The 13,645-nt window shown below is 44.0% G+C and overlaps 1 protein-coding gene across 12 annotated transcripts in view; it reads left to right on the forward strand.

The window, feature by feature from the left end:
- Nucleotides 1–13,645, forward strand: part of Syne2 (spectrin repeat containing nuclear envelope protein 2) — a 320,688-nt gene that overhangs the window by 211,912 nt on the left and 95,131 nt on the right. For all 12 annotated transcript variants that reach the window (XM_076550884.1, XM_015992010.3, XM_076550887.1 and 9 more), the window contains 2 exons: nucleotides 7,796–8,026; nucleotides 12,576–12,758. In XM_076550884.1, coding sequence (XP_076406999.1) covers nucleotides 7,796–8,026; nucleotides 12,576–12,758 — 414 coding nt within the window. The remainder of the gene's footprint in view (nucleotides 1–7,795; nucleotides 8,027–12,575; nucleotides 12,759–13,645) is intronic.

Below are 13,645 nucleotides of genomic sequence, written 5' to 3' on the forward strand. Positions count from 1 at the left end.
TGCTGTGTTCCTGACTCAAACTCCCCAGTGCTCGAATGGCAGGCTTACACCCCCACACCCAGATCATGATAGGTTCTTGGAAAAGAGAAAAACCAGTTAGATGTCACCTTTGACCACTGCAGGGATAGCCCTTTGGTGACTTCAGAGTTCTTCTTTTTCCTGCCTGGAGCCCTTTCCATCTCATTGGCATACACCCCCACACACACCCCAGAGAAGGATAGTTTGGAGCTCCACAGAGATGGCAGTCTATGCCATCCATTATATATCAGCCTCAATCTCTTATTTTAGAAGTTAAGCACTTTGGCCAGGTGAAAATTACAGTACTCCCAATAATATTCTGAGTCATTTCTGACCCATATTTCATGAAAATAAATATTTAATACAGAAATCTATAACTCTAAGTCATATGTTAGATCTACATGTGTGCTGTTAGGCATTGTACTTCAGGCAGTTAGTGATGTTATGAGATGTGTGAAAGATGTGCAGGTATTTTTAGAATTGAACGAAATATTAATGGATAAGTTTAAAGGGGATTTTGACATGAAAGGCAGTGATAGCCAGAAGATGAAACGTGCAGATTAAGTGCAGCCCTTTCCCATAGGTCAGAACTTCTCAGCTTCCCCTCAAGACCCTTCTGTGCCCGAGATTTTACTCAACCTGGGTAAACAGGTATATGACATAGGTATGACATCAGATATTTACTGATAATAAATCACAAATTTATTTTAAAACAGTTCTTTGGAGAGGGAAGAGACGGCTCAGCAGGTAAGAGGTCTTGCTGAGCAAGCAGGGGGACTTGAGTTTCCATCCCTCACACCGACATGAAAAGCCAAGTGTGGCTTCACTGGCTTGTAACACTGGCACCGGGAGGGTGAGGAGGGTGAAGCAGGAGGATTCGTGAGGCTGCTAGCGTCAGCTTAGCTCCTACTTCAGCGAGAGACCCTGCCTCAAGGGAATAAGATGAAGAGTGATGAAACAGGACACACCCAACTCCTCCTCTGGCCTCTGCAACACACACACACACACACACACACACACACACACACACACACACACACACCAAAATTAAAAAAACAACAACCCACAGTCCTTTGGTATGCATATAGTTTTGCCATTCGTTAACAAAATAATGAAAGGAAATTTACATGCTAGTGAAATTTATAATACTTGATTGTTTTTCCATGAAGAAGTGCATCTTGGACTGAGCCCTGGACTCTGCAGGATGCTGAGCATCTTCACATTTTTCACAGTTGATATTTTGATATTTTGATTTCATCATAGTCAGTGCCGTGGTCTGGTATGCAGCTCTTTCGGTGGAATACTTGATTAGTGTGTATAAAGCCCCGAGTTTGAATCCAGTACTTCCTGAAACCTTCATGTTGGCACACACTGTAATTTCAGCACATGGAAGGTAAGGGCAGGAGGATCAGGTGTTCAAGGTCATTCTCAGCTACAAAGTAAGCTCAAGGCCAACCCGAGTTACATGAGACTGTTTTAAAAGCAAAATAGAGCCTACGGAGACGGCTGGCTGGGTAAAGTGCTTGCTGGACAAGCAGGAGGACCTGAGTTGAAATCCTCAGCCACTATGAATTTGTTTTTAAGGCGTGGCTGTACATACCTATAGCCCCAACGTGGGGAGGCAGGAACAGGCAGCATCAGCCAGCCTCTCCAAAATGGCAAGTTTCCACTGGGAAAGCCTGTCTCAGGGCAATAAATCAGAATAGTAGAGAAGACAGCCATCATCCTCGACTGTCCTCTATGTGCATATGCATGGACACAAACACACACACACACACACACACACACACACACACACACACACACACACACACACACACCAGGAGATGTACCTGTGTGGGTTTATAGCTGAGTCTTTGATCCACATGTCTGGTCTGGAGTAGTAGAACCATGTTGTATTTGTTACTATGGCTCTGTAGTATAACTTGAAGTCAGAAATGTTCATGTTATTCTTTTTGCTGAGGATTGCTTTAGCTATCTGGGGTCTTTTGAGCTTCCGATATGAATTATGAGATAGTATTTTCTTTCTTTTTGTTTTGTTTTTTTAAGAATAGCATTGGAATTTTGATTCCTGGTTTCCTTGGGGCTTTTTTTTTTTTTTAATCATGAATGGATTTAGATTTTTGTCAAAAGCCTTTTCTGAATCTACTAAAATGATTATGAAGTTTCTGTTTTTTAATGTATTTGTGTGGTTTATTATGTTTTTATGTTGATTTGTGTATTTGAGCCATCCCTGCATCTCTGAAATGAGGCAAACTTGATCACAGTAAGTGATATTTCTTTTTTTTTGTTTGTTTTTTTGTTTTTTTGTTTTTCGAGACAGGGTTTCTCTGTGTAGCTTTGCGCCTTTTCCTGGAACTCGCTTTGGAGACCAGGCTGGCCTCGAACTCACAGAGATCCGCCTGCCTCTGCCTCCCGAGTGCTGGGATTAAAGGCGTGCGCCACCACCGCCCGGCAGTAAGTGATATTTCTAATGTGTTCTTGAATTTAATTTGCAATTATCTTATTGAGATTTTCTGTACCTTTGTTCATTAGGGAAATTGTCTAGAGTTTTCTTTTTGTTTTGCTGTTATTTCTATTTTAGTATCAGGTTTTTAATACTAGTTTCATAAGAAGATCTTGGTGGCATTCCTTATGTTTCTGTTTTTGGATTCATTTGATAAACATTGATATTAGTTCTTCCTTAAAGATCTGACAGAAAGCACTGACACCGTCTGCCCAGGAGTCTTTAGCTGGGAGACATCTTTTTGTTTTTATTGCTTTCATCTCATATATAGAGAGAGCAGGAAATGAGATAAAAACAGTAAAAACAAAAACATATATATATTTTTGTTTCTCTCTCTTTGATTTGGCTAAGGTTTTTGTCAGTGTGGTTTAAATCTTTTCAAAGAGCGACCTTTTGGTGCTGGAGGGATGGTGCAGCAGTGAAGGGCACACACTGCCCGTCCTTCCAGAGAACCTAAGTTCAGTTCCCAGCACCCATGTGGGACATCTCACAACCACCTGTAGCTTCAGCTCCAGTGAGATCCACCACCTCTTGTCTCTTTGGGTACAAGTGCACATGGCCACACAGAGACCTACACACATACATATGGTGTGTGTGTGTATATATATATGTGTGTGCATGTATGTGTGTGTATAATTTTAAAAACTATATATTTTATTTTAATTAAAATTTTTAATTAATTTAATTTTTTAATTAATAATTTTAAAAGAACCAGCTTTTTGTTTCATTAATCCTTTGTATTGTTTTTGTTCATTTCCATTTCATTAATTTCTGTCCTGATCTTAAGTTTCTTTATGCATACTGATCACTAAGTTATTTTAGATCTGTCTGGTTTTTTAATGTAGGCAATCATAGCTGTAAACTTCTTTTTAGGCCTGCTTGCCTTGTAGCTCATACTTGTTTGTTTGGTTTTTTTTTTACTTATGTCATGTTTTGTTTTCATTTGATTCTAGAAATTTTTTAAATTTTCTTCTTGATTTCTTTGATGAACCACGCATCATTCAGTAGTGTGTTCCAGATCTGTGAGTTTGCGTCTGTCCTAACACAATACATACAGTTCACAGATGCTCTACTTTAACATATGCTGAAAATTAATGGCAGGAAAATATTAGAGGTCTTTGTTTTCCATATTCCAGAAAGTCATAAATCAAGGCAAGTTTAGAATACATTGGTGAGAGCGTCGGAGAGGTGCTTACGGCAGATGGGGAGAGAGGCTTTTCTGTGGGCCTCACATGCTGTCTGAAGACACTTTTTGTTTGTTGGAAGCTAGTGGTCTGCTAAGTTACTAGGTTTCAGAAAGTTTGTATCTGTTAGTTACAGGGTGGTGGTTCCAACATAGAGGTAGGCAAAGGATGGCTGTTGGGGGAGAGGGCAGCTAAAGGTAGCCTGAAATCAGTGAATTAGCCCAGGCCCTGCAACATTCCAATCTCTAATCAGTCAGTGGTCTCAGCAGACAGCTTCTTTCCAGGAGTTCTGGGTCACGTTATGTTCCTATAACAGCAGAAAACTTTGTACAGAAAAAATATGGAATTTATACCATCCAGTGGTGTTGAATCTGTGCCAAGGTTTTTGGGGGACATTTGTTGGTGTCGCATGTGGTAACAACATGCACATTGTAAAGTGTGTATTGTGTGTTCCTGAACTAAGGCTTCAGTGTGATCACATGATGCTACCTGGGCCGTATGCCGTATGTATTCTAAGGTGCATATGTGGAAACCAGAGGACAGTTTTTGAGAGTTGGGTCCTGCCTTCCACCTTGTTTGGGTTTTGTTTCTTTGCTTGTTTGTTTAAAGCCAAGGGATGGGGGCTTTGATCAGTAGAGAAACATTCGGGGTGGCGGGAAGTTGTCCAGCTTCTACATTGTTGAAGCTAGGCTCTCTGGGCCGTTAGCTTCCTGCCAACCTTCCTGTCTTGATTCCATCTTTCCCCTAAGAGTGCTGGGATCACAGATTCACACTGCCGCATCCAGCTTTTTACGTGGGGTTAGGGGGTCAAACTCAAGTCATCGGGCTTGTGAGGCAAGCATTTTTACCCATCGAGCCGTCTCCCTACAGCTTCATTCCATGTTTGACTTGTTGTTGGTTTTTTTTGTTTGTTTGTTTGTTTGTTTTGTTTTGTTTTGTTTTGTTTTGGTAGTCCTATGTTCAGATACCTTTTATGTTGGTGGATTTCTCATAACACGTATCTTCATTTGTTTACAAAGCCGGGGTTTGGATCAGTGACATGCCAAAGCAGATGTCTTATTTGGATGTCAAAGAGTTTGTGAAACTCTGGGAAAACACGGATTTGTACGTTGCAAAGCAGAGTGAAATCAAGGATTGCATCATAGTTCTACTTAGGTGTTGGCTCCGGCAGTTTAAGTAGACTCTTAAAGCAAAGCCTGGGTTTCCTCATCTGTACATGGGAATAGAGGAGTGTGTGGATCTGGTTTTGGTACCACATTCATTAGGAATAAGTAATACCAATAAAAGATAGGAATCTTTCATTTCATTATCAGAGAGCCTACAGAATTCTTAATTAATAGGAAACATTTGTGGCAACATTTTTTAACCAACCTCCACCTCCCCCACCTCCTACTCCCCACCCTCAAATGCCATATATAAAACATTCACTGAAATGATTTCTGCCATTAGGGTTTAGGGCTAACTGATAAAGCAGGGTTACTGTTTCAAAAAGTTACTGAGGACTCCCTAATAGGTTTTCTGCTGCCCATAATAGGTTTCTCCGCCAACGAAATAAACCAGAATTGGAAAAAATGTAACAACAGGTTTATTTGAGCAAAGCCACTCCCGGGTGAATTCTCCAGTCCCGGAGATCGAGGCTGGAAAAGCCACGCCCACAAATGAAAGCAGGGAGATTATATAGGTTGTAGGTGAGGGGGTGATGATGCATCCTCCACGAACTGGGTTTGTGCCCAAGTGTGGTCAACAGCCGAGCACTTTAGGTGGGAACTTGGGCCGCTGGCAGCTTCAGGGGAGGAGCCGCCAAGAATTCAGAACTGGGCTTTTTGGCGCCTTTTCTTTCTTGGAGATCTCTCTGAGAGGGCGGGGTTTGGAGAGAGAGAGGAATGGGGCTTTCCAGATTATATGCAGAGGTGAGCTAGGGGTTCCAACGGAACACTAATGATTTGAAGATCACAGAGCCAGAGCCCCACGACCTGGTACTGGTGGCCCGTGTCCAGGCCTGCACTTCTCAGAAGCACTGTGGTGGGATGGGAGGCTGTGAACTGATTACCATCCCTAGGCTCAGGGTTCAGAATTTACACACACACACACACACACACACACACACACACACACACACACACACACACACACGGGTATGGGGGAGCACTACTCCATGAGAATCCTGAGGCCACTTTCAACTCTTCTGGGGTTGCATGTAATTGGTTTTTTCCTTCTATCCCCACCCCCACCCTCTCTGGATTCGTTTCAGGTTTAAATAAAGGGCAGATTAGTCATCCAGGTTGCTCACTTCCTCATTAAGTGAAAATAGTAAGAAAGCAGGAGAGCTTAATACTGCCACTTAGAATTGTGGCCTGCCAGAAGTGGTCAAATGAAAATTTTAAGTAAATTAAGAAGATGGCTGATAACTTAGTTATTACAGATTCATCAGTTGATAGTAACAGATGATGCCAGCAGAAAAAGAAGATCTCACAATCTTTGCCTCTAAGGTATAGTCCTAACTCCAAACTAGGAAATAACGAATCAGTTTCTTTTATGTAATTAACCAGTTATATAACTAATCAGGCTCGAAATTGACGCCTGACAGTAATTCCAACAGCTCTTTACCCTAACGAAGACCCCCGGAGCCCGGAGCCAGGACGGGCCTGGTGTAGGAAGCTCAGGGAACATACTGGGAGAGAAGGCCTCTTCAGAAGGTAGCCCTTGAAGAAAGCTGTGCACATAGGTAGATGAAGGCGGGAGAAAACGTGTTTGTTTTATTTGTTGTGCTGTGGTTTCGGGGGCTGGGGTTCAAGCTCAAATGCCAGGCAAATATCCTCCCCCCACCCACCCACCCCCCAGCGACCCCTGCCGAGGACACCCCTAGCTTAAGAAATAACATTTTACTGGAGAAGAACAACTCCTTGTGAAGTTAGTAGGAAGTCGGGAAAAATATTACCCCTCTGAGGTTACGTTTTTGAGGTAGGATGTTAGTTATGCTTGTGAGCAGCTCCTGTTGGAAGTCTGGCGTTTGTCCCAAATCGTGCTTTAGTAGACAGACGCTCACAAGGTTGCACACGGTCTTAAGTGGAAAATGTTGCAATTCATTTGAATTCTAATTAACACAGAATGTATGGAGAGCAGTATTTTTACAAGTCAGAATATAAATCCTTATTTCTGAAGGGATTTCTCTAGAAGGGTCAATGTCCTCTTTGAGGATTCTGGGAGAGGGTAGGTCCTACAGCGTCAGGCAAATCTACCATGTTAAAATCATCTTTACCTCCACATTGAAACTAACAAATCCATCTGGGAGAAAAAAAAAAATGTGCTTTTGTATTGGTAAGAAATCCAGTTGTTTCAATATACAGAGTATACATCACACTTCATTCAAACTTCACATATAACACAGCCAGTTCTTAACTCAATAAGAGAGTCTAGAAAAGCAAAAGCCAATTTAGGGATTTTTCACTGGGGGAGGGGAGAAAATGCTGTGTGTTACTCCACAAAGTCCGTGTCTTGACTCGAGCTGTTTTGAAGAGAGGGAAGTTTAGATGAATAAAGAAAAACTAACATGCAATCTTGCTGTTTGGGAAGCTGTTACAATTGTGTGGCAGATTCCAGGTTATTATCAGCCTTGCCAGCATGCTTTGTTGTTGGGTTGTTTCTGTTTTTTTCCCAATTCCATGGGGTGCACAGCAGTGTAAGCCTTGCTTAATCATCATGTGTCATACAACTTCAAGCCCTGGCCAGTTTCCTGCAGTGTTTGGGGCACACACACACACACACACACACACACACACACACACACACACACACACACTCACTCTCACCTGTCTCTCGGGGATTGCTACTCCCCGCCTCTGTGCCCGGGAATACTGTACCTGTGTACATGCAGATTGGCTGCTTGGAAACCTGGGCCACCAGGTCACGTGGTTGTTGCTATGAGTGTGGAGGTGCATTTTTTCTTTTCTTTCTTCCTCCTTCTGTCCTTCTTGTCTTTTAACTGGAGGGAAGGGGCATTGCGGGCTCCTATTCTTTCCAAGCTCCAGTGTAAAAAGCCCTGGATTCCGCGCTTCTCACTGCTGGATTATCTTTGGCTTCATTTTAGGGTGCCACACCTCCCACTGAGGCTACACCTCTGGACTTTCCTCACGAGCAAGGAGCCTTGGAGGCCACAGTGGAGAGAAGTAGGCCTCAGCCTGCAGAAGTCCTCCATGTCTGCAAGACCCAGGTGGCCGAGCTGGAGCTGTGGCTGCAACAAGCCAACGTGGCGTTTGAGCCGGAAACACTAGACACAGACATGCAGCAGGTGGTGGAACAGGAGCTGGCTGGGTGCCAGGTAAGACGGCCAGGCAGGAGCTCAGGGTTTGCCTAGTCACCCATCTCCTGCCAAGATGGGGCAAATTGCTCTTAAAGCGGCAGTGTGCTTCTCCCGTGCCTCCAAACCTCCCATTTATTTTAGCCTCGGCTCATCGTTTTCGATGTCGAGTCTTTGAAATTCTTTGTGCAGTCTGTCCCTTGGAGGGGACAGAAGTGAATAACAAACAGACCAGAGTCCAGAATCCAAAACCAGCCCCAACGTGTTAACTGTGAGCGTGGAGCAATTCTCTTTTCAGCCTTCTTTTTCTCCTCCAGTAGAGTAGGTTAGCGCACGGAAATCTTGTCCGGGTGGAAGGAGGTGAGCTCACAGGGTCTGACACTAAACTGTGCCCAAGATCTGCTGTTGCTTTGAATCTGTAATCGCAAGATTGTGAATAAATAATTAACTCATCAGAATGAAACTAAACGTCATCATGTGCCAGAGTCCACAGACCAAGTAGAAGAGCTTTGTGGCCGTGTATAGCAGGAGTTCTCTGAGTCTGGGACGAGTGAGAAGGTCAGCTTCCTTGTCTGAAGTCACTCCAAGGATAGCTTGCCAGCTCAGCCCAAAGCCTGCGATCTCTGTGTCTCTCCAGGGAGGACCTAGGGTGACGACACCTCCGCAGCCTAGCTGCTGTCACAACAGCAGAGGCTTGCTGGCTCTTCGTGGTGGCCTCTCCCCAGGCTGTGTCCAGCAGACCAGCCTTAACTTCCTACCAGGGATGAAGACGTGTCCTGTCTCAGTGTCTCTCAAGGCACTGGCCCTGCCGCCAGAAGCTCTTTCTGCAGGAACCTGTCCTGTGGTTGGGGTAGCCAACTCCACTGGAGGTGGGCCGCCTCCCTTTCATCAACCTGGAACTATCTGCAAGGGGAGGAGACAGGACTAGGGGTTGTCCCGATGGGTCTAACAGTCCGTCCGTCCGTCTGCTCGGACACTGGCTTTCTGGTTGGCCTCCCCAGTGTTGAAGTTAAAACCCAGCAACAGACCGGAGCACCCCAAAGTTGTACCCCAGGCGTCCTCAAGCTCCCTAAGGCTATCCGATACCGATTTGCTACCAACCAGGTAGACCTCATGCTCATGGCTTGGTCACCACCAGCATGCTGTTTTGCATCCATTTTAAAGAGTGAGGGACTCTACAAAGACAAGATGTGCCCACCAGGTGGCAGTAGCACCCAACAAGCCTGCTGTGGGCAGACTTGGCAGGACCATGAGTCTAAGGAGCCAGGAAGTTCTTCATAGAGGTTAAAGGTGGAGGTGGGGAGCGTGGATTCTCAGGGGGCTTAGGCATCTACATGATGTCCCAGCATGATGGAGAGACTAGATCAGAGGACAGCAAAGGCATTTTATAGACTAGTCTGCCCCGGGGCAGAGCTCACAGGTGGAGGATGTGGTTTTCAGGTTCTAACTGGCTGAAAATATGCTTCATTTGAACTGCATTTAAAGATCACTGGTTATATAAAAATTTGGTTTTGGCAATGGTGGGCTTTGAACCTGTTCAGTCAGTAGGTAGAGGGCTTGCTCTGCACGCATCAAGATATGACCCACGTGTGGCATGTACCTGTGACCTCAGCAATCAGGAACAGAGGCAGGAAGATCAGGAGTTCAGGGTCATCCTTGGCTACATAGTGAATTTGTGGCCAGCCTGAGCTACATGAGACCCTGTCCCAAAACAAACACACAAAATATGTGAATTAAAATAGCAATTTTGTTATTCTTATTTTTACATTCATAAAAGTTATAAGATGCTGACAAGATTAGAAAATTGATCCTCTCATATCTGGTAGTTTTGTCTGATTGAATCAACAGTTTGGAAGGTTACTTGGGAGAATATAAAATGTTCTTCTCCTTTGATTTAATAATGCCTTTAAAACAAAGCAAAACAAATGAAAAGCCAGGGTCTTGCCATGTAGCCCAGGCTAACCTGGGACTCACAGAGATCTGCCTGTCTCTGCCTCCTAAGTGCTTACTCAGAAAAAAAAAATTTAAAAAGGAAGGAAGGAAGGAAGGGAAAGAGAGGGAGAGAGGGAGAAAAGGGAGGGGAGGGAGGAAATGATAAAATGGAAAAATTTTTAAAGAAAAAAAATGTGGATCAAAGACAGGTGGATCTCTGAGTTCAAGGCCAAGCTTGTCTACAAAGTGACTTCCAGGCCAGCCGAGACTACCTAGTGAGACCCTATATCAAAAACAGAAAAGAAAGAGAGAAAAATATTGTTCCTCCGAGAATAGGGGGCTGGAGAGGTGGCTCAGCAATTAAGAGCACTAACACTGGCTACTCTTCCAGGGAACCTGGGTTCGATTCCCAGCACCCACATGGCAGCTCACAACCGTCTATAACTCCAGTCCCAGGAATCTGATTCCCTCTGCCGATCTCTGAATACACTTAGTACACAGATAGACTTGCAGGCAAAATACCCATACACATAAAAATAATAATAATAATAATGAAACTTAAAAGAAATCTTTAAGGTGATAGCAAAGTGACAACATCATTAATTGGTAAACTGAAGATCTGGAAAGGGCTTAAGCAACCAGGAAGCTAAGCGAGTCGTGAAATGTCAGTTTGCGGTTATTGAAATGGTAGCTGGGAAGCTTCAGTTGTAAATATATAAAATATTTGCATAAAACCACTACATGGGTAAGCAAGCCAGCATACAGTTGTGATTGCCTTTGTGAACAGCCACCCCAAAAGCTTGGAGTGCATACTATTGAAGCTCTGAAGAACCCAGAGAGATTCAATAAGTAGTTTTTTGGGATAAAGGGGTTGTAAGATATATTACTGGAAAATCTGTTTGGAGGTAGAGTGTTTCTTTAACTGAACTTAGTCTCAGGTCTTAGTCTCAGGTTTAGTTTTGTGCCAGTGGCCTTGGTGCTGGAATGTGAGGTGTGCACAAGGCTGCTGACCCTGTGCCCAGCCAGTTGGCATGGTTGCATGGACTCCTAAGCTTTGAAAAAGTGTAGGAATCTGTTGAGGAGGCATGCAAAGAGCCTGACTTACTGGGAAATGCACTTTCTGCGGCCAATTTAATTTTAGACTCTTGTGTAGATCTGTAGTTGTTTTTTTACTCTTTACTCTTTGGGGGGTGGGCACCACCCAGCTTCCAAAGAATCACACTTGGGGTCTTATTCTTACTTATGAATGCCTGGCCTTAGCCTGACCTATTTCTAGCCAACTTTTCTTAGCTTAAATTTTCCCATCTACCTTTTGCCTCTGGGCATTTATTTATTTACAGATGGTTGTGAGCCACCATGTGGTTGCTGGGAATTGAACTCAGGACCTCTGGAAGAACAGTCGGTGCTCTTAACCTCTGAGCTATCTCTCCAGCCCTGCCTCTGGGCTTTTATCTTTCTCTATTCTCTATACCTTTCTTTACTTCTTACTCCATGGCTTGCTGTGGAGCTGATTGGCTGGCCCCTGATGTCCTCCTCTCCTTCTTTTCCTCCTCAATCTTTCTTCCCAGATTTCTCCTCCTGTTAATTCTCTCTGCCTGCCAGCCCCGCCTATCCTTTCTCCTGCCTTGCTATTGGCCATTCAGGTCATTATTAGGCCAATCAGGTGTTTCAGGCAGGCAAAGTAACACAGCTTCACAGAGTTCAGCAAATATAACATACAAGAATACGACACATCTTTGCATCATTAGACAGATGTTCCACAGCATAAACAAATATAACACATCTTCAACTAATGTTCTACAACATAGATCGGTTAGTTCTATCAGTCCCTAAGTATTTTATGTTCCAAATTATTCCTGTGTTCTGATCTTTTGAAGGCTTGATTGGCTTGAGAAAGAGGAAGAAATGAACATGGGGAAGAACCGTCAAATAAGTGTGTGGAATTCTTTGTTCCTTGTTTGACACTTGGGCTATAACAGAAAAGATTAGAAAGGCAGGGGGAAAATATTCAGAGTTTTCTGCTTAATCTTGTGCTTTAATACTTGAATACTCTACATGATTTTAAGTCATTAAACCCAAAGCACATGGATTAAGGCAAAAATCCACAGAGTGAATTGGCTGATTCCTTACAATAAATCTAGAAGATGAATTCTGTCATTTTCTCCATTTTACGGATTAGCCGAGGGCACTCACGCACGGTTCCTGAGTGAACATGGCTACTGTGTGGCCAGACTGACATTCAGACCCAGATAGACTATTTAGCATCTGTATTGTTAGCCAGCAGGAATCACTGGGCATCATAATCTAGTGTTTCTGGGGCGATTACAGGGTTACTTCCTGTAACATCTGTGCTCAGGGTTGATTTAGATGCACCCCTGCTTTTCATCACAGAATGATGTCAAAATTTGTGTTTTTCCAAGATCCCTTCCATCCTGTGTCTGGGTCTTCTTTTATATTCTGAGGTAAAGAAAGTAAATCTCACTTATGTTGGAGAATGATACTTGTTGTAAACTGACACCATGGCTCAGCATTGTAGCTCAGCAGGAGGCAGCATGCTGTGTATGCACACGGACCTGGCTCAATCCCTACCCCGCCTCCTACAGTCCACTGTGGATAATGCAGGGATGTTCTCTCCTAGGCTATGCTGACAGAGATTGAGCACAAGGTCGCTTCTCTGTTAGACACTTGCAGAGACCAGGGCCTGGGAGACTGTGGAGCCACCCAGCAAGAGGCTGAAGCCCTGTCCTGGAAACTCAAGACTGTGAAGTGCAACTTGGAAAAGGTCCAGATGATGCTTCAGGAGAAGTATAGCGAGGACCAGGTAAGCGTGGGGCGGTGTGGACATTGCAGAGCCTGCCAGCAGCACCCTGGGCGAAGGTGACAGAGCAAATGCCGAGACACTGTCCTCATTAAAGAGTCATAGGACGGGACGGGCAGTGGCGGCACACGCCTTTAATCCCAGCACTCGAGAGGCAGAGCCAGGTGGATCTCTGTGAGTTCGAGGCCAGCCTGGGCTACCAAGCGAGTTCCAGGAAAGGCGCAAAGCTACACAGAGAAACCCTGTCTTGGAAAAAAAAAAAAAAAAAAAAAAAAAGAGTCATAGGACATTAAGGCAAAAGGAGAGGATGCACGGACTTCTGGGATTGCGCTTTGATTTCACTGCAGGATTCTAGGCCTGGGTGGCTATTGGGGCTGCAGGTTAGCCTGAACAGATTCAATGAGGCTGAAGATTCTATTGATTATGAGCTCTGATATAGAAAATTTTTCATAGGGAAGGGTGTATTTTAAAGAAATTTGGGGAGGCGGCAATATGCCTTAGGGGTAAAAGAAGTTGTCCTGTAAGCTTAATGACCTGAGTTCAACCCCCTGAACCCATGGTAGAAGGAGAGGACCAACTCCCACAAGCTGTAAACTGACTTCCACATGTTCACCATAGCACGAGAGTGCATGCAGGCACACACATACACACACACATACACAGAGAGAGAGAGAGAGAGAGAGAGAGAGAGAGAGAGAGAGAGAGAGAGAGAGAGAGAGAAGAATAAATAAATTTAAATTTTTTATAAAATAAAAAGAAGGAATTTTGTGACCCTGACTAGAAGATGAAGCCTTTGTAGAAAATATATAAATATAGGTAGATACGATTAACATTTTATATCAGGACTGTGACTATAGCTCAGTTGGTAGAGTGCTTGCGTGCACGAAGAC

The sequence above is a fragment of the Peromyscus maniculatus genome, chromosome 14 (assembly GCF_049852395.1).
Source record: "Peromyscus maniculatus bairdii isolate BWxNUB_F1_BW_parent chromosome 14, HU_Pman_BW_mat_3.1, whole genome shotgun sequence".
Lineage (NCBI taxonomy): Eukaryota > Metazoa > Chordata > Mammalia > Rodentia > Cricetidae > Peromyscus > Peromyscus maniculatus.